At 50.1% G+C, this 26,562-nt stretch overlaps 1 protein-coding gene and 1 long non-coding RNA gene across 11 annotated transcripts; both read left to right on the top strand.

Annotated features, from left to right (window-relative positions):
* The first annotated feature begins 1,499 nt into the window (after window positions 1-1,499).
* Window positions 1,500-20,814, top strand: LOC103714232 (60S ribosomal protein L23). 2 transcript variants are annotated; one of them, XM_026807338.2, is made up of 4 exons: window positions 1,500-1,803; window positions 2,170-2,454; window positions 18,689-18,730; window positions 19,743-20,814. In XM_026807338.2, exons 1-4 carry the CDS (start codon window positions 1,791-1,793, stop codon window positions 19,760-19,762), a joined length of 360 nt encoding a protein of 119 aa, XP_026663139.1. In that variant the 5' UTR covers window positions 1,500-1,790; the 3' UTR covers window positions 19,763-20,814. The 2 variants fall into 2 exon arrangements, with proteins under 2 accessions (XP_026663139.1, XP_008799638.1); XM_008801416.2 differs by lacking the exon at window positions 19,743-20,814 and adding an exon at window positions 19,397-19,718.
* Window positions 20,815-20,916: 102 nt separating this feature from the next.
* LOC103714231 lies at window positions 20,917-26,550 on the top strand. Of its 9 annotated transcripts, none has more exons than XR_005511841.1 (7): window positions 20,917-21,432; window positions 21,534-21,711; window positions 21,886-21,935; window positions 23,030-23,858; window positions 23,960-24,107; window positions 24,182-24,291; window positions 25,188-26,550. It is a non-coding gene; the product is annotated as an uncharacterized LOC103714231 (long non-coding RNA). The 9 variants fall into 9 exon arrangements; XR_003387003.2 differs by having other exon boundaries at window positions 21,534-21,935; window positions 23,030-23,225; window positions 23,735-23,858; XR_005511838.1 differs by having other exon boundaries at window positions 21,534-21,935; window positions 25,188-25,377; window positions 25,473-26,550.
* Window positions 26,551-26,562: the final 12 nt, after the last annotated feature.

The raw sequence follows: 26,562 nt of genomic DNA, 5'->3' as shown, positions 1-26,562 counted from the left end.
GTCGAAGAGATGGCAATAAATAAGAGCATTTCTGTCTTTCTTGAATTCAAAAAATTGCTCTTAACCATTTAATCCATACATTTTTTTTGTTCAAACAATATATTCCTAAGTTCATGATTAAGTTGTTAAGCGATGACCAAATTCATTGAAACTTATTTACTCCTTCAGTCTTGGTATTTAAAAGATAATCATCTTTGATATAATGAGATTTGCCAACTCTTGAGAGAGTGTGACTTTTTCTGGGCCACTTATATTTACCGGAAGGCGAACAATGCTGCTAACTGAGTTGCCTCCTATGTGGCTCATCACTTCGAAAGTTTTTTTTGGAGAACTACGTATCTATTCTTTCTCCTTTTTGTCAACTTCTTTTTTTATTTTATTTTATTGACTGCACCTATACCCATAGTTTGTAAGGCGCTGTTGAAAAAACAAAAGGAAAAAAAGCAACAACAACAGCGTAAAAGTAAAATAAATTCTCAAAACAACCTAATCAACGATGGGCTGCTAGGGCTGCGAAACTAATTTTTTCTTTTTTTCTCTTTTTTTTTGGTACAATGGCAGTTTACACGCGACGGGTATGAATGTAGCCAATAAAATAAAAAAAGAGAAGATAATGCAAAAAAAAAGCACTGATACGTGGTTTACTCAGGCAAAGCCCCCAGAATGGTGGGCCGCGAAGGAGGCCACCCAATCGACAGCGCTATTCGCCTCCTTATAAACGTGTGAGACTCGCGGAAGACCACACTCGTCTAAAAGCCTACGGATGTCATGGAGAAGCGGTTTAAAATCAGCGCTACGTCTCTGACTCTGGATCCACTTGATCATTGTAGCCGAATCTCCTTTAAAGAGGATATGGTCTACCTCCAGCATAGGCTCGTGTTAGTGATACCTTCTTATGCAACTCCGAGCTTGGCACAGACTACGGACGTATCGAATATCCGCTGACCCTCAATCGCTACCAGCATGGCATCGTAGTCTCTGGTGACAAATTCTATTTTCTGTGTGCACCCATCTTTACCAACACTTCTATGGAACCTCACCTTAAGAAGGCCAAAGGGTACCACCAAGGTGGTAGCCTAGAGTGGTACTGGGCAGCAATTCTAACCACAAGGTCCCAAGTTCGAATCGCTGCGGTAACAATTAAATTGTGGACCGGAGCTCACTACTTTGGCCACTGCTTGGACTTGTGGTGTAGGACCGCTCTTGAACCGCTAGTAGCCGGGGTGGTGCCGGGTGTGACGTACTCACATGTGGGACTCGAGCCAGAGCTCAGAGGAGTAGCTGAGCTCAGCCCACGGGTGGGGAGGGTATAAGTAAAGCCGGTCGGGGTGCCCAACACACGGTCATTTCTGTCCGCATTGAACATTCTCCTGGCGGGGTGGGGGTCCAGTGGGGGGTGGGTTTGTCCCTTCCTCCCCCCTACCCATTTTTTACTAGCAAAAAAAAAAAAAAAAAAAGAAAAAAAAAGAAAAGAAGAAGAAGAAGAAGAAGAAGAAGAAGGCCAAAGGGTGAGGGATCTTATAAAATCAAGACGGTACTGTACGCTGCAGGAGCGACTGTTTTTCCAAGTCGCGGAACAACCTAAAAATGAAATTGGCAAATGCCAAGCTTGCTTCACCTAAAGACTGCAAGCCTACTTCACGCGGCACTCTCTGAAAATAATTAAAGATACACTCAGGGACCCATGAATAGTATTCTTTTGTGGAGAAAACCCTAGAAAACCCCGAATATAGCGTTCCACCGCCGCCGGTTCCACTCTCTCCCGGCGTTGTCTACCGAGCTCTTTCGAGATGTCGAAGCGGGGTAAGCAATGCTTTACTCTCCTGGCCTTTCCTTTGGTTTTAAGGACTCCCTCTTGGTCTCTCTCATTCATCCCTTTGCTAGGGTTTACAGTTCTGCGCTTCGATCCACCGAATTAGATCCATTACGGTGAAATATTGAAGGTTTTAGCGTTTGGGTTTTCCCTCAACGTGTCGATCTCAGTTCACCACGAACACTGAGAAATCCTCGAACCGAGTTCTAAGAATCTTGGGTTTAGGGTTTCTGTTTGCGTCACACTCAGAAATCCTCGATCGAGTTCTAGGAATCTAGGGTTTAGGGTTTCTGTTTACGTGTCCGGTCGGTACATGAAGGCAAGATTTGAAGGAACTTTATGATAAATAATTGTAGGGCGAGGAGGATCGGCGGGGAACAAGTTCCGGATGTCGCTGGGTCTGCCGGTGGCGGCGACGGTGAACTGTGCGGACAACACCGGGGCGAAGAACCTCTACATAATTTCGGTGAAGGGGATCAAGGGGCGGCTTAACCGACTCCCGTCTGCTTGCGTTGGGGACATGGTCATGGCCACAGTCAAGAAGGGGAAGCCCGATCTCAGGAAGAAGGTCATGCCTGCGGTCATCGTGAGGCAGCGCAAGCCCTGGCGCCGAAAGGACGGGGTCTACATGTACTTTGAAGGCAATTACTCTTTTCAATTCTATTTAGATTCTCATTTGTCTCCATTTTGTTCGTTTGTATAAGTCTGAATATTTATTATGATGGAAAGTTGTGGACGGTGAAGTTTTCAAGTGCATGTTCGATTATACTAGCTGCGTGAACTAGATATGTTTGTCAGCCAATTCTTGGATGAATCCTTTAAAGGCAGCACATCATGTGATTTGAAGGCTATATTCCTTCTGACTGGCCTCTGAAGACCACTAACTTTTTTTTTTCCGGTGCGTGTGTGTTGGTGCTAAGTTTTGTTCTTCATTTTTGACGGTGCTATGAAGCATATGTTCTTTGAATTTATATGTTTGTTCTAATTATATGCATTCCTTTTATTGCCTAGTTGTTCTTCCTGGATATATTTGCAACGATTGGGGCCTCCAATGTAGTGACCAAGTTGATTGTTGTCTATCATACAAAATTTTTATAATTTGGTCATTTCTGTTGGGGCATGGATTCTGTGTGGTGGCACCACAATCTCCTAGTGGTTCAAAGAATACGTAGGCTCGATAGTGAGAATTCATATATGATTATAGCAGAGCAGTTGAAGTCTTCTATATGGGAGTTTCTCTGTTGGTGTTATGCAAAGGTTAACATGCTGCATAGTTTGCTTGTGATGAGTTAGGCTGGCAGAGTACAATATATAGTATCAAGTGCTAGTTCTCACAGTCATTGATAGGCACCATAGAAAATATACGTAAAAGGAAAGCTAACATTATTCAAAGAGAATATTTTGTCCCTGCTGGGCTGCTTATAATCCAGAAAGTTTTATATGAACTGTTTTTTCTTTTGATTTTTTTTCAACAAAACCCCTGTCGACTTCCTGGGGATTAATATTAATGTGCCATTTTCCCCCTCTCCCTTGTCGCTTCTAATCCTTCAGTGGGACTAGCTAGAAGAGAGCACGGCAAGTTAGTTTGGTTAAAATGCTATCTTTATCCGTTTTAGCCATTGAAAGTTATAGTGTTCTCTTATTTAACGGCTGCTTTTCTTCTACGTTCTTCTTTTTCTACCTAAATCTGACTGTTCCCTATATCTAACCCCTTTATCATCAAGTTGTACTTCACCTGCAGCCTAACTCATACTGTTTGCACCAAAAGGGATACCAAAGAGGAGGTGAGAGACATGTTCTCTTGCCTGTATGAGAATGCTGTTGGGTTCTTTTACTTCATCTTGCTGCCAACCATGATGAGATTGGACAGTCCCTGTGCCATCCCAAAAGGCAAATAAACATCTGCTGTAGGATACAGGAGTCTTCATCTCTGTTTTTTATTGTTTGCCCTGAACTTACAATTATGGATGACTTAGCACCATAACCAGTTGATACAGGACACCTACTTGGTAGAATAAGGTTCCAACAAGAAGGTGGGACAAAGCACCAGCTGTATTGAGCTCTATTTCGGGCACCAGTGGCTTCAGCGACCAAATGATTCTTGAAACAGAATTGGTTTTACCATGTGTACCATGTTGTCATCTTGAGCCAGCTGCTGTTTCTGCTGCCTTTCTGTTCATGTTGATATTGGCCTAGTAATTAGTTGTTTCCCAACTCCACCATTGTGATTTCATCGGCCTCTCTGCTGGTGTTTTCACAACCATATCCTCCTTGATCTATGGCCACATGCCAAACTAGAGCCTGCACTGCGATTCTTTACAATGCCTTGTCAAACTTATTGCTTATGTGGGGTCAAGACAGAATTTGATTTTATCCAGATTAGCAGCGCCCATCTCCTTGACCCACAAGCAACTTAACATCTAGATTATCAATTGCGAGTTCTAGATTGACAAAAAAGGCATTGGCATCTAACTCAAGAAGGCATCTTTAGCCTTTCTTGGTGGTTTGAGTACCACATGTTGGAGGTTTCAGTGTGTTTGTTATCAATAGGTAACATCTTCAGCCAATAGGGATAAGCTGGGTTGGGAGGGCTATCAAATATCCCTACCACTGACATCTTCCAAATTAAGGCACACACTTTTATAGTCTAATACTGAGTTTCAAGTTCTGGTGCTAGAAGTGGTCAACACGCCGAGCCATTGACTTGACCTATGATTTTTATGTTTTACTGGTATGGTCACCTCATTGGGGTGCTCACTTCTTGCACAAAAGAGATGCTTGGATATTGGAAATCCTATGTAAATGGATCCTTTCAGCTTCTTGAAATGAGGCATCTCTACCACTTTGATCTTGTTTGCTTGTGTCATCCTTGTTTGTGTGTTAAGCACATAGAAGAGTCAGGGAAGGTAGCTGTTGCTGGTGGTCCAAACCGAGAACGATTGGCACAGCGGTGTGAACGGGGTTCCGTTTGAGTTGCCTTGGTTGGTATTGATTGCGCTCCACCTTCCACCGGAAAACCTGCAAGCAAGCTTCGCACCACCACTGGGGTAGTGGGGGCCCTCCGACGATCAAGTCAGAGGAGATTGGAGGAGAAGGAGAGATAATAGTAGCAAGTAAGAGAATGCTCTGGAAGTTCTTGCTTACCCTCCCTCTTCTCCCCCCAGCCGCATATATACCAGGCTGGGGGGTCCTTTTGGGGGGTTGGTCATCGTGTAGCACGATGGAGCTGCCACTGACATGGCCGTTACAGGGCGTCGTGGGGCAGCGCTGGGTACGGCCATGACAGGGCGTAGTGGAGCTCCGCTTTGTACGGCTGTTACAGGGGATCGTGGAGCAGCGCCAGATACAACCGTTGCAGGGAGTAGTGGAGCAGGAGGCTGCGGCGTGCCTCTGGGGAATAGCCTGTCGTTGTCGAGAGATGTTCGACTCGGGGTCGGGCTGCGGAGACGAAGATGTCCGACTCGGGGTCGGATTGCTGGATCAAGGGGCAGCCGACTCGGGGTCGGGCTGCGGAGCCGAAGATGTCCGACTCGGGGTCGGATTGCTGGATCAAGGGGCAGCCGACTCGGGGTCGGACTGCGGAGCCGAAGATGTCCGACTCGGGGTCGGATTGCTGGATCAAGGGGCTGCCGACTCGGGGTCGGATTGCTGGATCAAGGGGCTGCCGTAGTCTTCCTGGGCGCGCGTGCCGGTCACGTGGGGCATGGTGGCTAAGTTCCCCCGTAACAGTAGCCCCCCACTTCCGAGCCTGGAACCAGAAGGGGAACGGGTGAAGGGAGTGATGCTTCGAGATTGCCGCCATCCCTCGGAGAGGCGCGCGCGCTTCGAGCTCCCCGCCTTCTTTATGGCGTATGGCGGTTGTTGCTGACCTGGCAGTCTGAGGATTTCGGCGGACATCCTTCCTTAATGGCGTCGATTCGCCTTTGGGGCGCGAGCGACCCTTCGGCAGCCAGGCGTCCTCTGGCGTCACCGAGGCGTCACCCACCTTTCCGCCTATTTAACCGGGGGCCCTCCTCCGTCCGCCTTTCTCTTTACAGACATCTTCGAGTTTCTCCTTTGCGCTGCCGTCATTGCCGTCGGACTGTTCGCTTGCTCCTCCTTTGACGCTCTCGGAGCCGTTCTTCCTTCTCTTCCGGTGAGTTGCCCCATTCTTCAATTTAAGGCTCTCCATACTTTCTCCTTTTGTATTAGTGTACTCCAGTCGTTTCGGTCCTTTCCCCCTTCTTGACCCCGTCCTGATCGTAGATTCACTGGCCATTAGGGATGGGCGAAGTGAGAGCAGACCGCATTAAGTCGGAGCTGGTCGCCGAAGACCTAGATAGGTTCGTGGCTCGATACCACCTTCCCGAGGCCTGCAATGTTACGCTCCCGGGGCCTGAGGAGAGGATGTCCCATCCTCCTCCAGGGAAGGTTGCCATCAATGAGGGCATTCTTCAGGCCGGGTTCCGCTTTCCCCCCTCGGACTTAGTCGTTCAGGTGCTTCGGGGTTTAAGAGTGGTGCCGACGCAACTGGTGCCGAACTCATGGCGCGCCCTGACGGCCTTTCAGGTTCTCTGCCGCATGCACGAGGTTCCCGCCACCCTGAATGTCTTTTGGGAATGCTACGGCCTGAGCGGCCACCCCCAGGACAAAGGGTGGTGGTGCTTTGCGGCGCGGCGAGGGTGCGGCCTCGTCAAGGAGGCTCCTACCTCCATTCACGGCTGGAAGGGGCGCTTCTTTTTCGTTGACGCAGATCCCTCTTGGGGAATCAGGGCAACCTGGGAGACGCCGATGAAGTCCCCGATTGGCCTATCGAGGTTGTCGAGGGAGGAATCCGATGGCGTCGCCGTCTTGAAGGGGTTGGTTGCCGAGGGCCGGCTCCCCTCGGTGGCTCGCCTTATTTCCGAGGATACCTTGGTGAACGTCGGTCTGAGCTCGGTCCCCGCTGACCGTGAGCCCGCCACCATTTCTTTTTTAGCTCTTTTCTCCTCTTTCGTCTCGTTCTTTCCTTCAGTTTCTCAACCTCCGACCACCTCGTCCTTTTTGCAGAGATCGACGACGTCATGCGGTCGGACAAGGCAACGGCTGTTGGTAGGACGTCCCTACTGAAAGCAGTCCGGAGGAAGAAACGAGCTCCTCCGAGCGGGGCCCCACCGGCGAAGAAGTCCCGCCGGCAGGCGACTCCGACGCCGACAGACGGGTCCGGACCCACCAATCAGGGGGACGCCGCGGGCGCGGACCGGCAGTTGACGCTGTATCAGCCCTCCGATGCCGAGACTACCGTTTTTCCGGAGGCATCACCCGGGCGCGCCCGAGATGGACGGGTCGGACGTGATCGGTCCCCAGCCCAGCCTTCGACTCGGTCGGCTCCGGATGATACGAGGAGGGACGCGCCGAGGCCCCGGCCGAGCGGGACCTTGTCAATTCCAGGGGCGGTCCCCGCCCCGAGCATGGTCAGCATGACTCTTCCCCAAGCGATGGGTAAGGGTAAGGCTGCAGAACCACCGTCCGACTCCGGGAAGAAGTCGGGGTCGGCCTTCACTTTCGCCGGCGCCCGAAACCTCATCGAGACGGTGCTGCTGGAGAAGGACCGCAGGCAGGTCCGGGAGATGAGGGTCCCTGACATTGGGGCTGCCAGCTGCGTCTGTCTCATGTCGGTGAGTGTTCTTTTGGTCGCTTTCATCATTTATAGGCTCTGTTGATCCCCGCCTGACGCCCTCGTTTTTCCTATCTCTTAGCTCGCCCAGTACATGATCCGCCTGGAGGAGTGCTACGAGGAACAGGCGAGGCTTCTGGCGAGGGCCGAGAGCCAACTGAAGGCAGTAGAGGAGGGAGGTCAGGCTGCGGCGGGGAGGACGACCAGGGACCTCGAGATGAGGCTCCAGGTGGCCGAAGAGCGGGCACTCGGCTTCGTCACCCTCGAGAAGCAACTGTTGGAGGCTCAGGAGCAACTCAAGGTTGCCTCGGGTCTCGAGGGCGAGATCAAGAAGGCGGAGGAGCGGGCCGAGAAGCAGTCCCGGAAGGCTGCCGACTACCGGGAGAGGTGGGAGAAGGCCCAGCGGTCAGCCGACAACGCCCGCAACCGAACCCGGTCTCTTGAAGCCAAGCTGGGCGAATTGGAGTCGGCCTTGGAGAAGTCCCGCGCGAGCGACCAGGAGCTTCAGTCGCGCCTGGAGGAGGCTGAGGCTGCTCGCATTGCTGCCGAGGCGAAGCACAAGGAGGCTCAGGCTGATCTGCTGAGGATCTCCTCCGAGGCGGACGACCGGATTGTGGCGAAAGTCTTGGAGGCGAAAGCTCAGATTATGGAGCGGGCAGAGGCGGCGCTGGCCGAGAAGAGTGCGGAAATCGGGCGTCAGGCGGTACAGGCTTATCGTCAGTCCGCCGAGTTCACCCGTGATATGTCGGAGGCGGTACAGGCCTATCGTCAATCTGACGAGTTCGTCCGTGACATGTCGGACGCGGGGTCCGACTCCTTTATTTTAGGCTTCGAGGAAGGCCTGACAAGGGTGTCGGCTAAGTATCCCGAAATTGACCTGAGTGGGATCTCTCTTCTAGACTCCTCTCCGGCGCCATTGCCTGCTGATTCTCCAACCGCCTCCCTACCCCCTGCAGACGTGCCCGGCGTTCCCGACCCGGGGGTTCCTCCAAGCTGACCTTCTGTATTTTTGTTCTTTTCTTTGTGTGTTGGCGTTTTGCCAAGTTGTATGGGTCTCGGCCCTGAAACAATGAAAGTTAATGCAAATAGAGTTTCTTCATTTCACTTTCGTCCTTCTTCTTTTTAACTCTTGGTAGCGTCTCGCTGACTCCCGACTCTTGAAATTCTTCTGGCGCTAGGCCAGGTATCTGAGGGTTAGGCCTCAGGGAATTCTTCCGGCGCTAAGCCAGGCATCTGAGGGTTAGGCCTCAGGAACTTCTTCCGGCGCTAAGCCGGGCATCCGAGGGTTAGGCCTCAGGAAATTCTTCCGGCGCTAAGCCAGGCATCCGAGGGTTAGGCCTCAGGAAATTCTTCCGGCGCTAAGCCAGGCATCCGAGGGTTAGGCCTCAGGAACTTCTTCCGGCGCTAAGCCAGGCATCCGAGGGTTAGGCCTCAGGAACTTCTTCCGGTACTAAGCCAGGCATCCGAGGGTTAGGCCTCAGGAAATTCTTCCGGCGCTAAGTCAGGCATCCGAGGGTTAGGCCTCAGGAACTTCTTCCGGCACTAAGCCAGGCATCCGAGGGTTAGGCCTCAGGAAATTCTTCCGGCGCTAAGCCTGGCATCCGAGGGTTAGGCCTCAGGAAATTCCGCTCGTTGGTCGGCCAAGGCTGGCGCAAGCCGAGGCGACCGGTCGGGGCTTCAGGCTAGTTTGCTCCCGGGATGATCATCGGGTTAGCCTGGCATCCGAGGGCCAAGCCTCGGGAGATTCCGCTCGTTGGTCGGCCAAGGCTGGCGCAAGCCGAGGCGACCGGTCGGGGCTTCAGGCTAGTCTGCTCCCGGGATGATCTTCGGGTTAGCCTGGCATCCGAGGGCCGAGCCTCGGGAGATTCCGCTCGTTGGTCGGCCAAGGCTGGCGCAAGCCGAGGCGACCGGTCGGGGCTTCAGGCTAGTCTGCTCCCGGGATGATCATCGGGTTAGCCTGGCATCTGAGGGTTGTCAGGCCTCAGGAAAGGGTTGTCAGGCCTCAGGAAATTTCGCTCGTTGGTCGGCCAAGGCTGGCGCAAGCCGAGGCGACCGGTCGGGGCTTCAGGCTAGTCTGCTCCCGGGATGATCATCGGGTTAGCCTGGCATCCGAGGGCCGAGCCTCGGGAAATTCCGCTCGTTGGTCGGCCAAGGCTGGCGCGAGCCGAGGCGACCGGTCGGGGCTTCAGGCTAGTCTGCTCCCGGGATGATCATCGGGTTAGCCTGGCATCTGAGGGTTGTCAGGCCTCAGGAAATTCCGCTCGTTGGTCGGCCAAGGCTGGCGCAAGCCGAGGCGACCGGTCGGGGCTTCAGGCTAGTCTGCTCCCGGGATGATCATCGGGTTAGCCTGGCATCCGAGGGCCGAGCCTCGGGAAATTCCGCTCGTTGGTCGGCCAAGGCTGGCGCGAGCCGAGGCGACCGGTCGGGGCTTCAGGCTAGTCTGCTCCCGGGATGATCATCGGGTTAGCCTGGCATCCGAGGGCCGAGCCTCGGAAAATTCCGCTCGTTGGTCGGCCAAGGCTGGCGCGAGCCGAGGCGACCGGTCGGGGCTTCAGACTAGTCTGCTCCCGGGATGATCATCGGGTTAGCCTGGCATCCGAGGGCCGAGCCTCGGAAAATTCCGCTCGTTGGTCGGCCAAGGCTGGCGCAAGCCGAGGCGACCGGTCGGGGCTTCAGGCTAGTCTGCCCCCGGGATGATCATCGGGTTAGCCTGGCATCCGAGGGCCGAGCCTCGGGAAATTCCACTCGCTGGTCGTGCGCCTGTCGCTTGCCGCCCGACGGGATTTCTCCGTGGCCAGTTGCGATCGTGTTTCTCCTCCTCTCCAAGCGTCGCCTGGGGAACACCAGATGGGCATTAAATGCTAATTGAGGGGTTACCTGGAAAATCGGATCACCAGTTGCTGCTTGCGAGGAGTGTCAGTTAAGCGGCCGCGATACGCGCGTTCTTCGAGGCGGATGCGGCCTGGGCGCGAGCGGAGATATGTGGACCTAGGGGTACAGGCCACCCGGAGTGTCCTGCACAAAGAATGCGATTAAGGAGAATAACGCTTAGGAAATCGCGGGAAGATATGCCTCGAGAGCCGGATTGGCTCCGGATTCAATGCGCCCGCATTTATTGGAGCCACCCGCATCGGAACGACCGGGGGGCCGCAGTTTGGCTATAAATATAGGTGCAGGTGCGATGGAGCCTGCCAAGCCTGTTCAGGTTGCCATGGATCATGGGCCTCCTCTCCGGCGCATGGTTGAGAGACCCCGACCGAAGGAACGGGAGGCGCGCCCTTCGCGACTTCCGCCAACTAGCCGTTTCATCTGGGATCAACAAGGAGGTTCTCCCCGGCGGAACTCCGCTCTAGGCGTTTCATTCGGGATCACGTCTCCCCTCCTTGAAGTTCGGCCTCCCGATTGAGCTCCGCACCAGACGCTTGATCTGGGACCGCGCCTCCATATGCTCTTCTCCCTTGTATCCCTTCTCTCCCCTAACACTGGGGAGGACCGGAATATCCCTTGGAGGTGGCGTTCCCCTGGAGGCAGCGGGAGCTTCTTCTGCGGCGGCTCCTCGTCTTTTTCGTGAGGCGTGGATGGCGCCTCTGGGTAGGAGCAGTGTGGACTTCTCCTTCGTCCACTTCTTCTTCATCCGCGCCGGCTCTTCGTCTTTTTCGTGAGACGTCGATGGCGCCTCCGGTTGGAAGCACCCACTTCCGGTGGGATTGCAGCCGCTTCGGATGGAGGTTTCGGGATCCCAGATCTTCAGCTCCTCGGAGTCTCCACCTCTTCTTTACTTTCTTTACACCCTAATTCCCCTCTGGGAATTTCTTGTAATCACACGAGCACGCCATTGTAACCAGAAATTATTGAAATGAAAAGTGTTATACATTTTTGAACTGTCTTTCTGGCATTGTTGTTCTACTGGTAATACATCCGCAGGTTAGCGGAATTCCAACTCCTTGGAATTTCTCGACCATCTAGGGCCTCCAACTGGTAGGAGCCAGGTCGGTTTACCCAGCGAACCCTATACGGGCCTTCCCAATTTGGCGCTAGCTTCCCATCTTCCGCAGGTTGAGATGCTTTAGCTCGCCTTAGCACCAGATCTCCGATTCTGAAAAGCTTCGGTCGGACCTTGGAGTTGTAATATCGGGCCACCCTCCGCTGATACATCGCCATCCGAACCTGCGCCATTTCCCTCGCTTCTTCCAAGAGATCCAGGTTCCCTCGGAGTTGCTCCGAATTGGCCTCGGGTCGGTGCGCGGCCACCCGAGGTGAGGGGAGTCCGAGCTCCACGGGGACAACGGCTTCCGTGCTATAGGTTAGGCTGAAAGGCGTTTCCCCGGTAGGGGTCCGATGCGTGGTCCGATACGCCCAAAGGACATTCTCGAGTTCTTCGACCCAAGCTTGCCCCGTCCGACCGATTCGCGCTTTGATTCCTTGGAGGATTGTCCGATTTGTGACCTCGGCCTCGCCGTTGGTTTGGGGATGCGACACAGATGTGAACCGATGCTCGATCCCGAACTCCTCGCAGAAGTCACAGAAATGCTTGTTGTCGAACTGTCGACCATTATCCGAGATGAGGACCCGAGGTACCCCAAATCGGACAATGATGTTCTTCTTCACGAACTTCCGGACTTGCGCCTCCGTGATAGTGGCCAGCGGCTCTGCCTCCGCCCACTTGGTGAAGTAGTCGATTGCAACAATCAAAAATTTCCGCGGAGCTGGAGCGACGGGGAATGGTCCGAGGATATCCATTCCCCACTGGGCGAAGGGCCAGGGTGCAGTGATTGGTGCCAAGGGGACAGAAGGGACTCTCTGGACGTTGGCGTGGCGCTGGCAGGCGTCACATTTCCGTACATGATCCTTTGAGTTCTCCAACAAGGTAGGCCAATAATAGCCTTGCCTCATGATCTTGTGCGCCAAGGACCTAGCCCCCAAGTGTGATCCGCAAACGCCTTCGTGGACTTCGCCGAGGACGTAGGCCGCTTCCGAGGGGAGGAGGCACTTTAAGAGGGGGGCGGTGAACGAGGTCCGATACAGCCTCCCTTCATAGAGTACGTAGTGGGCGGACTTCATAACAAGTCGCCGAGCTTGATCTTCGTCTTCAGGGAGGATCCCTTCGGCGAGGTAGGCGACAAGCGGGTCCATCCAAGACGGCTCCAGATCAATCGCCATCACCGCTTCAGCCTCGCCGATGCTCGGGGCATCCAGGGTCTCCAGGTAGATCGCCCTCGACAAGTTGTGCGCGTTTGCGCCCACTAAGCGGGACAACCTGTCGGCCCTGGCATTTTCACTTCTTGGGACCTGCTGGATGTCGACACTGCCGAGGTCGGGAATGAGTGCTTGCACCTTCCGGACGTAATTCTGCATGGTCGGGTTCCGGGCCTCGAACTCCCCACGGACCTGCCCGACCACCAGTTGGGAGTCGGTGAAGACCTTCAGGCGCCGGATGCCGAGCTCCTTGGTGAGTTTGAGTCCCGTGACTAGGGCCTCGTACTCCGCCTCGTTGTTGGTCACTGGAAATCCGAACCTCAAGGCGTACTCGGCTATCACTCCATCAGGACTGGTAAGGACCAGCCCGGCCCCTCCACCTTCGGGGTTCGACGACCCATCGATGTGAAGCGTCCAAATCGGGAGGTCGAGGCTGGGTGTTTCCGGCGACCTAGGTTCCGCCTCCTGCACCGTGCACTCAGCGAGGAAATCCGCGAGCGCCTGGGCCTTGATGGCGGGTCGGAGCTGGTAGCGGATGTCGAACTCACCAAGTTCTACTGCCCACTTCACCAGCCGTCCCGCATTCTCTGGATTGCTGAGGATCTGCCACAGCGGTTGATCGGTCAAGAGGGTGACAGAATAGGCCTGGAAATAGGGGCGAAGCCTCCTGGTCGCGGTCAGCAGCGCGAAGGCGATCTTTTCAGCCTTCGTGTACCGCGTCTCGGCATCCCGTAGGACCCGGCTGATGTAGTACACAGGCTTCTGGAGCTTTGCCTCTTCCCGAACCAGTACCGCACTGACTGCGGTTGGGGAGACCGCCAGATAGAGGTAGAGCATCTCCCCTTCTTGCGGCTTGGACAGCAGGGGAGGAGATGCCAAGTATTCCTTGAGCTGGTCGAATGCTGCTTGACATTCGGCCGTCCAGAGGAAGTCTTTCGGGCGTTTCAACACCTTGAAGAAAGGTTGGCAGCGTTTGGCCGATTTTGCCACAAATCGTCCGAGCGCGGCGACCCTCCCAGCGAGCTCCTGAACCTTCTTCACTTTGGTCGGAGGGGACATATCTTGGATGGCCTTGATTTTGTCCGGGTTGGCTTCAATCCCCCGCTGGTTGACAATGAAACCGAGGAACCTCCCGGCCGAAGCGCCAAAGGCGCACTTCGCTGGGTTCAGCTTCATGCGAAACTTCCACAAGGTGGCGAAAGTCTCCTCCAGATCCGCGATGTGCTGGTCTGCATGGCGGCTCTTCACCAGCATATCGTCCACGTACACCTCCATGTTCCGGCCGATTTGCTCTTTGAAGATTTTGTTGACGAGGCGCTGGTAAGTGGCGCCAGCATTCTTCAGACCGAAGGGCATTACCTTGTAACAGTACAGCCCCCGGTCTGTTATAAAGGCAGTTTTCTCCTCGTCCTGTGGAGCCATCATTATCTGGTTGTAGCCGGAGAAGGCGTCCATGAAAGACAGCAGCTGATATCCGGAAGTCGCGTCGACCAGTTGGTCTATCCGCGGAAGCGGAAAGCTATCCTTGGGGCATGTCTTGTTCAGGTCGGTGTAGTCGACGCACATCCTCCACTTTCCGCTCGCCTTCCGGACAAGTACGACATTTGCCAGCCATTCGGGGTAGCTGACCTCCCTTATGAATCCTGCCTCCAAGAGCTTGTCTACCTCCTGGTCGACCACTCGGATCCGATCCGGGGCACAGTGTCTCTTCTTCTGTTTTACCGGTCGGTGGGTCGGGTCGACGTTGAGGGCGTGAGAAATGACCTCCGGTTCGATCCCAGGTACATCGGCCGCCGACCAGGCAAACACATCGACATTGGCTCGGAGGAATTCCACCAACCGGGCCCGAGCTCCCAGGTCGAGATTGGCGCCGACCCGGATCGTCCTGTCCGGGCGACCTTCCTCGAGGGGAACTTCGATCACACCCTCGGCCGGCTCCCCGTGCCGCAAGGCCACCTCGTCTCTGGCGTCGAGGGACTCGACGCTTAAGGCTTCTACGGGCTTCTTCCCTTTGAGAGTTGCTAGGAAACATTGCCTTGCGGTCGGTTGGTCACCTCGGACCTCTCCAATCCCGGCCGCCGTGGGGAACCGCATGAGCAAGTGGTACGTAGAGACCACCGCGCGAAGGGCGTTCAGTCCGGGTCGTCCGAGGATAGCGTTGTAGGCCGAGGGAACACGGACGACCAAGAACCCGAGCCGCACCGTGGCTTCTGCGGGTGCAACGCCCGCAGTCACAGGCAGCTCAACGACACCTTCGGCCGAGATAGCGTCACCAGTGAATCCTATGAGGGGGGTGGATGTTTTGTGCAACAATTGTCTGAACAAGCTCATCTTTTGGAAGGCCTCGTAAAACAAAATATCAGCTGAGCTTCCACTATCCACAAGAACACGCCTTACATCATAGTTTGCCATAGCGAGGGAGATCACCATGGCGTCATCGTGGGGGGTCTGAACCCCCTTTACATCTTCATCACAAAAAGTGATTACATTACCGACCCTCTGCCTCTTTGCGACGGCTGCCCCTGACGCTTCAGTCGAGCCCCCTGCGTTCCTCTCGGGCCGGGGGCAGCCCCCAGTGATAGTGTGGATCACGCCCGTGACGGGTCGATTCTGCTCCCGAGGCTCCTGAGGGGCCGGGTCGGCCGGACGCGGGTCTGCAGGGGGACGTCGGTCGTTCACATATCGACCGAGACGCCCTCGGCGGATGAGAGCCTCGATCTCGTCCCGAAGCTGGAAGCAGTCTTCGGTGTCGTGGCCGTGGTCCCGGTGGTACTCACAGTACGCCCGAGAGGGCCTCCTCCAGGGAATCTTCTTCATCTGTCTCGGGACCGGGAGGTCCTCCTGCCCCTTGATTTCCATGAGGATCTGGGCCCGGGGAGTCAGGAGAGGAGTGTACCGGTTGAAACGTCGGGGCGGAGAACGAGGGCGTAGGGCGCCGTTGTTCCTTGCCGGCGACAGGCTTCTGCGCCGACGTTGAGGCGTCGGGCTCCTCCTCTGGCGTGCCTCTTTTCGCCTTTTCTTCCCGAGCTTTGGAAGGATCTCGGCGGCCTCCTTGCTCCGGTGGGCGGACGCCTCCTCGGCGTCCGCATACTGGTTCGCCCGGGACAACAGCTCCGGGAAGCTCCGCGGCAGGCGTTTGTCCAGGGAGAAGGTGAGTCTGCCCTTTCGGAAGCCACGCTTCAGGGCTGAAAGAGCCACCTCCTGGCTCAGGTTCCGGACTTCCAGCGTAGCCTTGTTGAAGCGGGTAAGATAATCCCGCAAGCTTTCTCCCTCGTTTTGCCGGACATCAAAGAGGGAGTCGGAGACCAGTCGCCGCCGGCTACTGACGGCGAAATGGGTGATGAAGAGGCGAGTAAACTGGTCGAAGGACTGGATTGAGTTAGCCTCCAAGCCGGCGAACCACGCCCTTGCCGGGCCACGGAGGGTCGCCGGGAAGGCCTTGCAGAGGAGAGGATCTGATGCTCCGTGGAGGAGCATAAGGGTCCTGAAACTCTCGACGTGATCCCGCGGGTCCGCCGCCCCGTCATAGGGCACGATCGCCGGCATTTTAAACCCCGGCGGATTCGGAGTCCGCAGGATCCTCGAGGCAAGCGCCGGCTGGGAGGAGATCTCCAAGTCGGCGAAGGGATCTTTGGAGTGGCCCTTCAGGACCTGGAGTTGTTGGTGGAGATCGTCCACCCGCCGGTCCAGGGAGCGCGACCGATGGGTGGGAGACAAGGAGCACCGAGAGGGGGACCGACTGGAGCGCGGGTTCCTTGAGGACTGGGGGATCTGGGAACGCGCCCGGGCCCGCCTCTCGTACCCCGCGCAGCTCCGATGGGAAGGTCCCGGCAGAATGGACCGTGCTCGAGAATCTTCCTCGCGCCGGCGCTCCTCCCCATGGGAGAGGAAGGAGCGCGGGTTGAGGAGGACAGGTGAGCGCTCAGGGAGCAGCGGCTCCTGGGCCCGCTGCGGCGCCCGAGACATCACACCCTGCAGGTTCTGCACTGCCTCCGCGAGGGTGCGAACCTGCTGGGCTAACTGGTCGAACTGAGCGGCTTCGACCATCTGAATGGGAGGTGGAGCGGTGGAGTGTTGCTGAGAATGTGTTGGAGACGCAGCGGCCTCCCGGCCGGAGGCGCGAGAGGCCCCGCGACCGGAGGCATTGGAAGCTCCACGACCACCTCGCCGTGCCATTACGATCGCTCTGAGATTCGGGCCCTTCCTCTAGCGCCAACTGTTGCTGGTGGTCCAAACCGAGAACGATTGGCACAGCGGTGTGAACGGGGTTCCGTTTGAGTTGCCTTGGTTGGTATTGATTGCGCTCCACTTTCCACCGGGAAACCTGCAAGCAAGCCTCGCACCACCACTGGGGTAGTGGGGGCCCTCCGACGATCAAGTCAGAGGAGATTGGAGGAGAAGGAGAGATAATAGTAGCAAGTAAGAGAATGCTCTGGAAGTTCTTGCTTACCCTCCCCCTTCTCCCCCCAGCCGCATATATACCAGGCTGGGGGGTCCTTTTGGGGGGTTGGTCATCGTGTAGCACGATGGAGCTGCCACTGACATGGCCGTTACAGGGCGTCGTGGGGCAGCGCTGGGTACGGCCATGACAGGGCGTAGTGGAGCTCCGCTTTGTACGGCTGTTACAGGGGATCGTGGAGCAGCGCCAGATACAACCGTTGCAGGGAGTAGTGGAGCAGGAGGCTGCGGCGTGCCTCTGGGGAATAACCTGTCGTTGTCGAGAGATGTCCGACTCGGGGTCGGGCTGCGGAGACGAAGATGTCCGACTCGGGGTCGGATTGCTGGATCAAGGGGCAGCCGACTCGGGGTCGGGCTGCGGAGCCGAAGATGTCCGACTCGGGGTCGGATTGCTGGATCAAGGGGCAGCCGACTCGGGGTCGGACTGCGGAGCCGAAGATGTCCGACTCGGGGTCGGATTGCTGGATCAAGGGGCTGCCGACTCGGGGTCGGGCTGCGGAGCCGAAGATGTCCGACTCGGGGTCGGATTGCTGGATCAAGGGGCTGCCGTAGTCTTCCTGGGCGCGCGTGCCGGTCACGTGGGGCATGGTGGCTAAGTTCCCCCGTAACAGTAGCAATTTGGTTGAGGTGGGTGGTGAGAATTATAGGAGAAGTCAGTGGCAGTTAAAGAAGAGGTTCTAAGACATCCACGGGTTTTTGGGTCTGGAAGTACAAAAGGGTCATTTTTGCTAAACCAACATTGCTGACTAGCTTATGGTTATTTGTGTGATGAAATGGAGCTGTTAAGGGGACAGTGAAAAATTGTCAGCTATAGATCTTGTTGTTCTTAATCTGGTTCTTGCTGCCTTGCAAAAAGTGTACTGCTTATAGTGATTTTGGACACACAGACACACACTGTGCTGATAAACAAATTTATAATAATTAAAAGTAACTTGTTTGAATTGCTGAGCAGGGTTAGTTGGATTTTGATTTATTTGTTAGAGTGCTTCTATTTCAGGATGACTTGTTATTGATGTTTGAGACAGGTGTTAAAAGGAACTTGAATAATTTACAGCTAGTTGACATACCACACCAGTCTTGGCATTTTATTTTCCATGTTATATTGGTTGCTTTTTTTTTTTTTTTACATCTTGGTGGTTTTGTGAGAGTTAAGGATGAAAACCCATAATAATCTGATTGGTGAACATAATTGAACTTAGGTCTGTTTTCCTTGGAATGTCATACAATATGTGTTTAGTGCAAGCGTTGAATGCTTTTTAGTACCATCGCATAATATCCTGCAGGACTATAATTACAGTACCATGCTTTTGAATGCTAAAGAATATTGCATTTTCTTGTGTTATCTAATATCGTATCATGAAATGGAACCATCATTTTGTATTGTCCATGTGTTGCTCGCAAGGTTGTATTATATAGGACTTAGCATCTGTCATGTAAATTTTTAGCATAATAAAATACCAGTGGGCATGAGTCAGTAGCTATGGAGCAGTATTTAGATTCTCCTACAATTCTATAGTTGAAAATTGTCGTTAGTCTTGTGGTTTTTGCAAGTTTCTGATTATTTCATTTATTTGTCAATTCTGCAGATAATGCTGGAGTTATTGTGAACCCAAAGGGAGAAATGAAAGGTAAAGCAAATTAAGTGTGTCAGGTTGAAGCATGTCATGCACAAAAGAGTACCTGCATAGTGGTAGTTGATACACTGCATTTGGATACTGAGACACATTTTATTAAGACAGTTGATTCTCATTGATTTTATTTAACCAAAGAATGCGTGCAATAGCTTTTACCTGGAATCTTGATGTGCATCCAATGGTGTACATTAGCATGGCCATCCCAAAATCGGACACTGGAATTGCCTTGCCATGGTGAACTCATAAGAGCTAGACCAGCCTTGTGCATGGCATGGGATTTTTGTGATAAAAAATGTGCATTACTTGAATTCCGTTTTCGTATTAAGTGCTTGTTGTTAGCAAAATTATTTCATTGAGAAAGAAATGATTGGCAAACTCTAGCTTACCTAGAATCTTAATGTGCATCCAGTGGTGCTACATTAGCATGGCAATCCCAAAATCTGACACTGTGGGATTGCCTTGCCATGGTGAACTCACAAAAGCTAGACCAGCCTTGTGCATGGCGTGGGATTTTTGTGAAAAAAAGTGCATTTCTTGAATTCTATTTTCATATTAAGTGCTTGCTGTTAGCAAAACTATTGCGTTCAGAAAGAAATGATTGGCAAACTCTCTAGGACTTAGCAAGTGATTAAACTGCTATTGGGGGGTTGTGTGTTGCAGGTTCTGCTATTACCGGCCCGATAGGGAAGGAATGTGCTGACCTCTGGCCTAGGATTGCAAGTGCAGCCAATGCTATCGTCTGACTACAATGTCGCTCTAGATTAACACCTGATATTTTGGGTTGGCATTTTGGTAGCTTTAGTGCCTTGCAGTTTAGTGATGGAAGTTCAGTTCTTCGGTGTTGTGGTTTTCTGCGTTTGGACTAAGTTGTAATATTGAAATTAAATATTCTGGATTCCTATTCATCTGCTTATCACCTGTTGTTTTTGCACAACTCTCGTAGTTGTGTTTGTGATGCTATAAATTTTAGCCATCTTCCTTATGTGGATAGCATGTGTCGTGGTAGGGAGCATGCAATGTGCCTGACAAGCAATCAGTAAGCAGATAGCGGTGGGTGTGTAGATATGGTATTGCGGTGATGCCAGAAATATCACAATGTTAGGTGGCAAGCTTCCTGATAGTGCTGTAGTAACTGTTGCCGAGGCAGTTCTTTCTCCAGCAGGCTGTACAAATATAACATCGAAATTTTCATACTGTGGCCATATATGAATATTATTGCAGTCTTGTTCTCATACCAAGAGACTTACATGGCAGATAACTGTGAGAGTTTAGATGTTGATTGTGGTGATGCCGGAAATATCACAGCTTTAGGTGGCAAGCTTCCTGATAGTGTTGTAGTAATTGTTGCAGAGGCAGTTCTTACCCCAGCAGGCTGTACAAATAAAACATCAAAATGTTCGCACTGTGGCCATATATGAATATTATTGCAGTCTTGTTCTCATGCCAAGAGACTTGCATGGCAGATAACTGTGAGAGTTTAGATGTTGATTGTGGTGATGTCGGAAATATCACAGTTTTAGGTGGCAAGCTTCCTGATCGGGTTGTAGTAATTGTTGCTGAGGCAGTTCTTTCCCCAGCAGGCTGTACAAATATAGCATTGAGATTTTCATACTGCAGCCATATATGAATTATTGTGGTCTTGTTCTCATACCAAGATACTTACATGGTAGAGCTTACAGGGCTGAAAGAGCGTGCGATGAATCTTGTGCAGGGTGTGGATGGATCCATGTCATCTTATTATTTTTAAGACAAGGATGTAGTATGTGATGCATAGATTGTTTATTTGAGTTGGAATGCATTTGTTCCGCTTGCCGTGTCAAGAGCATCAATAAACCTTGGAATATTAAATATCATATGCCTACTGTGCAAAAAGTTCACGATCTATTTTATCAACACCTTGGGCATCTTTGAGGTTCATTGTGAGAAGGGAAACAGGAAAGATGATATGTAGTAGGTATGGCGGACATGTGCCTTCTGTCGTTGTGCGGGAATGCTTATTTGGATAACATGTTTTTTTGGGAAGATTCGACACATTTTGGTCCATGCGTAAGAGTCTGGTGCCTGATGTGTTCCAAGTTGAATGCCACAAAACTCCCGGTGTCTCTCTTTTGGGCGCATGAAATCTAAATATGGGCTGCTTGAGCAGTGGAGTTTTTAGCGCATGTTGCTCCATGGTTGGACAGGTCACCTAATAATTTCTTTTAGTTGAGAGGATTTTTTTTGGGTGGTGGAGACTCCTAAAATTTGTCCCCTTTTAATGCATTTACCCCGCCGAGCTTAAGATTTTTGATGTAAAAAAGTATTTTTGTTGGAACGGTGGGTCGTTTCATTGATTTCTCTTAAAAAAATTATTTCAATTGAAATTTGGTTTTTCACAATCCACGTTTTGAGTTCGTTATCCTAGTCTGCGGCTTTGGGTATGGTCTGGGCAGCGGGGATAATATGATATTATGACGCTTCAAGCCTTCAACACAGCCTTGGGCGGTCGGTGTACCTTTTGCCTCCAAACAAACATATCTATGGGCACCGATGTTTCTAATTTATGTTATCGGCCAGCGGGCGATCAATAGATGCCACTGTAGCCTCTAGTGGGCCGGAAGGAATTGCGAACGACAGAGAATCTGCTTCCAAATCAAAGAAACAACCCACCATTCTTCTTCCTTTTTAGACCCTAATGTGGACCGAATTCATCGCTTGTAAGTGTTGCCGACCAAATTATTTGTAAAAGCTCTGGGGTTATCTACTTTCTTTCTGAAATGTACCGTTACTTTCATTTCTAATATCATTCAGTCTGCAGGTGGGTATATCAGGACATGATTGCTGATCCCTTATGGTGAATTTTTCATTACTGAAAACAATTCACTTCTGAAGGCATCTGATACAAGTTGTGGATCAACTGTCTTGTTGTTTTACGCTCTAATGGGCGTTTGTTATGCGTTTCTACATGAGAGCCTCGCCTAGGACTATGATACAAAGTATGGGCAAAAGCGATATCGCCTCAAAGATGCCATTCCTACTTTCCCTACTAGTGTTGCAGGGCCAATTTTGACTAATGGAAATATATCTATATGTCATGAGAAAACGCGGGCATAATGTTCAGGTCCACCATTAATTCTTTTCGATATCATTGACTAAATTTTTATCTGCAGGACTGAATCACCAATCCTTGAGCATAACTGTTTGCACCCAACTTATCATGGTGAGATGCCTTATCTGAAAACTTAGTTTATCATGCTTTGGATCAAATCATCATTCTCTTGAATGTATCTTAGGTGCTTATGACTTTGCAACTAGTGAGCTCTTCCCTCATCAAAGATATGGTAGATTATGATTTCTGGTGTCTATTTCTTGTTTGTAGAACATTGGTTTCTTATGCCAACTGATATGATGACAATAATTTATATTATGTACTTAGTTCGACCTTATTGGAAAACTGCGGTTGCTGAAGTGCTACTTCCTTTTGGACCATGCAGCACATTATTTATTTTGGATGATAGTCAGGTGTATCGGTGGGCAAATGCTTTGCAGCTGTCAAGGGTTTTCTGTATTTGCCAACTTTTTGTTCTTTATGACATACTCCATAATCGTTTTCATTTTAAATATATCACCTTGCTTCTCTATTATTTGGTATCGATATGTTATATGGGCTTCTATACTGTTTATTTAGTGAATGGATGTCTTTGTTTTTAAAGTGTGCCTAGTGATGTTGGCAATCAAACGTTTAATTAATATTTTGAAGTATTGTTTTCTATAAATAAACAAATGATTCAAGTTTGCTGTTGGTTGTCATATGTTTCTTAATACTCCTTCCCTGCTAATGCAATAGAAGTAGCATAAGATTCAACGTGCTTCTTTGTATCATTCTTTCCGGAATGAAATGCTCTATTTGGTGTTCATTTATTATCAAATATGGTTCTTTCTGTCATTCTAAATACTTCCTTTAGATTTATTGTTTCAGTACTTTGACTATGAAGCTATTGGGGAGATTTATGGGTTCATTTTGTGGACATTTGATTGGGGAATTTATTTCACACATTTCTTAGTCTTAATTGTTTTGTTTTAGAGTGTTTTGTATGTTCTTAGCTCATTGGCCTAGAATTTAAGTATCTTTTACATTTATTTAATTCTTGAAAATTTTTGGTATTTTGCAGATGTTTAATTATTGAATTAGGTTGAAATTGGGCTGATGTGAAGAGGCAGAATTCGGGCTAGGCCCAGAGAGCAAGTCCTAGTTGGGCTGGTCTAGTCAAACCAGAATACTGTTCGGGTTTTGGATTCTAACTGGAGCTATAGACCTTGGTTTCAGGTATTGTTAGGCTTTCTGGAAAGCTAAGACATAGGCCTTTTATGAAGAGCCCAAAACCCAGTTCTGCCATTTTGAAGTTCAAAACTTAGCAGAAACGGAGAAGTCCGAATCTATCAAGAAGTTTACTGCAGCCTAGATTCGGTTTTCAGCTTGTATCTAGAGTTCTAGAAGTCCCAAGCCCAGGTGCGTTGGAAAGCTGAGAACGAGATCTAAAACTTTCGTGAGGTTCTAACTCCAAAGTGTATCGTTTTGGTGCTCTAAATCTAGTTGGGAGTCGAGTAATAAAATCAGCCTAGAATTCCGGATTTCGGCAGCAGATACGGGGGAAATCTGTTTTAAAATTCAAAAAAGGAGAATCAGTTGGGAGAAGTGGGGGGATGGCCAGCAGATAACGAAGAAGAAAGCTCAGACAATCTGGAATTTCGAGAGGAAGAAAAGCCAGAAATTCTAGGAGGAAAAAAAAAATCAGAGAAAGAAAAAGAACTCTGTATTTGCAAAAATCCTCCGCTCCGTTCTTTCTCCCAGAATTCCAGCTTTTTTTTTTCCTCCTAGAATTCCTGGCTTTTTGGGGTGATTTTTGGGTTCATTTTGTGGACATTGCTTCGAGATGAGCTTGCTAAAAGGCCGGAGGACTTTTCTGTTGATAAGCTGCAGGTTTTTTTCTCATGACTTACCACACATTCTTTTTGCAGAGACTTGACAGTCATGAGCAGGCCTACATATGGTTTCTCTGTTGTGTAATGTTACAGTCTCTCCTTGACCTTGCTTTGCGCAGCACTGCCTTCAGGTCCATGTCATGAGGACTTCTGTTGTGTGGTAGGTGATCCAGTGCATTATTAAACATGAGTGCTGATTTATGGCAATATTTCTTTCCTTTTGGTTACCTGTATAGTGTATTCATGTGCATTGCCTAACAGGAAAGAGCCTCATTGCTCAAGAGACTGACAACACTTGGATTTGGAATGTGCTTCTCCACTGCATAGAGACAAACTTGTTCCTGATTGTGATGACCAGCTTGAGGCATTGAGCATTGCGGGATTGAGAACATTCTGTCTGAGTTACAAGGTCTTGTGCGTTCCTACGCTCGCTTGTCTCATTTTTAACATGACTTCGCAATGTAAAAATTGGACACATATCAGGTTCAATGGCCATTATCACTTGTTATTTTGAGAGAAGCTTTAACATAGTCTCAGTTGATTTGTCCAGGCCTGTTCCGGCCCAAAACTGTGTGGCATGGCAAGTACATCAAGTAAGAATCTTTCTGTTTCCTCCATATAATTCATTTGATCAATTCTGATCCATGTTTATTGAATTAACTGATAAAATATGCATGTGTACATGCATGCATGAGTGCTTCTTGTTAATGTTTCTCCTTTTCAACACACTTTTAACAGTCAGAAAACTCTCTATATCGTTCCCTTGCATGATCATTTTCTATCAGAAGTGGAGTTCTATGAGATTCTTTTATTGCAAATGTTGATTTCTATAACAACGCTTTCTGATTCAATTAGAGAGTACCGAGGTGATAAAACAACACCAATCCATGCTGAGATAGTACTGGTGGGCTGTCTGCTGGAAGCCTGACGATACATTTCTCATGGGTTTATCTATTTAAATCACTGCCTCTAGCTTAGCTAATGGCAGAAAATAAATCTTTGGTTATTTAGAAGTTTCTGGTATAAAAAAATGTTCATGATTCTTATGCCATCTAGCTATGTGCAAAGATCGAGAAACTGAAACCAGTATGCTTCAATATGCAACAATGCATGAGTGCTAGTTGTTAATGTTTCTCCTTTTCAACACACTTTTAACAGTCAGAAAACTCTTATATCGTTCCCTTGCATGATCATTTTCTATCAGAAGTGGAGTTCTATGAGATTCTTTTATTGCAAATGTTGATTTCTATAACAACGCTTTCTCATTCAATTAGAGAGTATTGAGGTGATAAAACAACACCCATCCATGCTGAGATAGTACTGGGGGGCTGTCTGCTGGAAGCCTGACGATACATTTCTCATGTGTTTGTATATTTAAATTTGTCCATGCCTCCCTCAGCTAATGGCAGAAAATAAATCTTTGGTTATTTAGAAGCTTCTGGTATAAAAAAATGTTCATGATTCTTATGCCATCTATGTATGTCCAAAGATCGAGAAGCTGAAACCAGTATGCTTCAATATGCAACAATGCAACTGTTGATACTGCCGATCTATATACCCGAGCCAGATGCTGCTGCTGGCTCTTTTGGATCCGAAAGATCAAAGCTGAGGAGATCACAGAATAGGAGCCAGCAATCGAAGCTTGCAGCCGAGAACACCATAATTTATGATTCAGTCATGTATTAACCTCAGTTATCAGGCTAATGCAAAGAATCCAGATGGACAATTTAGTTCTTTCACATTTTGTGACTTGCATTTGCTTCATGTGTTGCAGGAAATTTTACAAGGAATTCACTGCGGAAATTTTGTAATGATAAATTTGCCCGAAAATGTAGTTATATTTTAAAGACACTGACACAATTCAGCTGAATTAGTCAACCTTTTCCGTTGACAATGTTTTCGGTTTTTGCTTTTTTTCCCCATTTTTAATCAACTTACACAGAGCATATTGCGACATGTAAAAACAAGAGATGGATTATTTGATGAATATGTTTCTCCATGCAATCTTCACAGCAAGCTCATTTCCGTTATTTCTCAAATGGCTTACTCATGCCATGCATCACAGATTCACATACATTCATAAAAATACCGTCAGGTTTCGGTCAGCTGGTATCAAAGTAGGATTTCTCTTTTACATCTTGAGGAGTTTGGGTGCAACAGACATGCCACATACATCTGAAAGTCAGGCTGTGATGTAAACGTCCCGTGAAGAGAATAAAATAACTAAATTTATGATGGAAACCATTATGGGGTCATGGATCAGCTGAAAACTACGAACTAGTATAATTCAGTGGTAACTCTTAATAGGCGAACCTAAGCAGCCCCTATTTGCAGCAACTTATGGTTGAGGAGCTTTTTTTTCCTCCATTAGCTGGTTAAACTATTTAACCAGCTAAATCAGGGTAAAGAAATTACAGGCTTCGGTAAAAAAAAAAATTCAAAAATAAAAGGAATATGGCATTTTTGTCTTGAGAATGCATGTACATTTTCAGGCCCTGCATGCTTGTGCTCAAGTAGCAGACAGGCATGTTTGCTTGCTCACCAAGTCCCCCTTACCTACAGCACCCTGATCAGCATCCATCCCCAGAGTCCGACGCTCAGACAGCAGGCACTGATATGAAAGTGCTAGCTGTGACCTTGCTTTTCACCACGCAATGCATTATATTCACTTCCAGATGCTATATAAACATGAAGTGCCAAGTTTGACGCCTTGCAAATGAAGTTATTACCTGCGTCAAATCATTCTATTTAATCACCACCTTGTTATGGTTTTCATTCGAGTTCTCCCTTTCACTGCTCCTATTATGGCTAGGAATTCCAAAATTGTTTCTTCCCAAAGCTCATCCTAAGACCTGTATTCCGAG

The sequence above is a fragment of the Phoenix dactylifera genome, chromosome 1, assembly GCF_009389715.1.
Source record: "Phoenix dactylifera cultivar Barhee BC4 chromosome 1, palm_55x_up_171113_PBpolish2nd_filt_p, whole genome shotgun sequence".
In the NCBI taxonomy this organism is placed as follows: Eukaryota; Viridiplantae; Streptophyta; class Magnoliopsida; order Arecales; family Arecaceae; genus Phoenix; species Phoenix dactylifera.
This window is presented reverse-complemented; position numbering and strand designations above follow the sequence as displayed.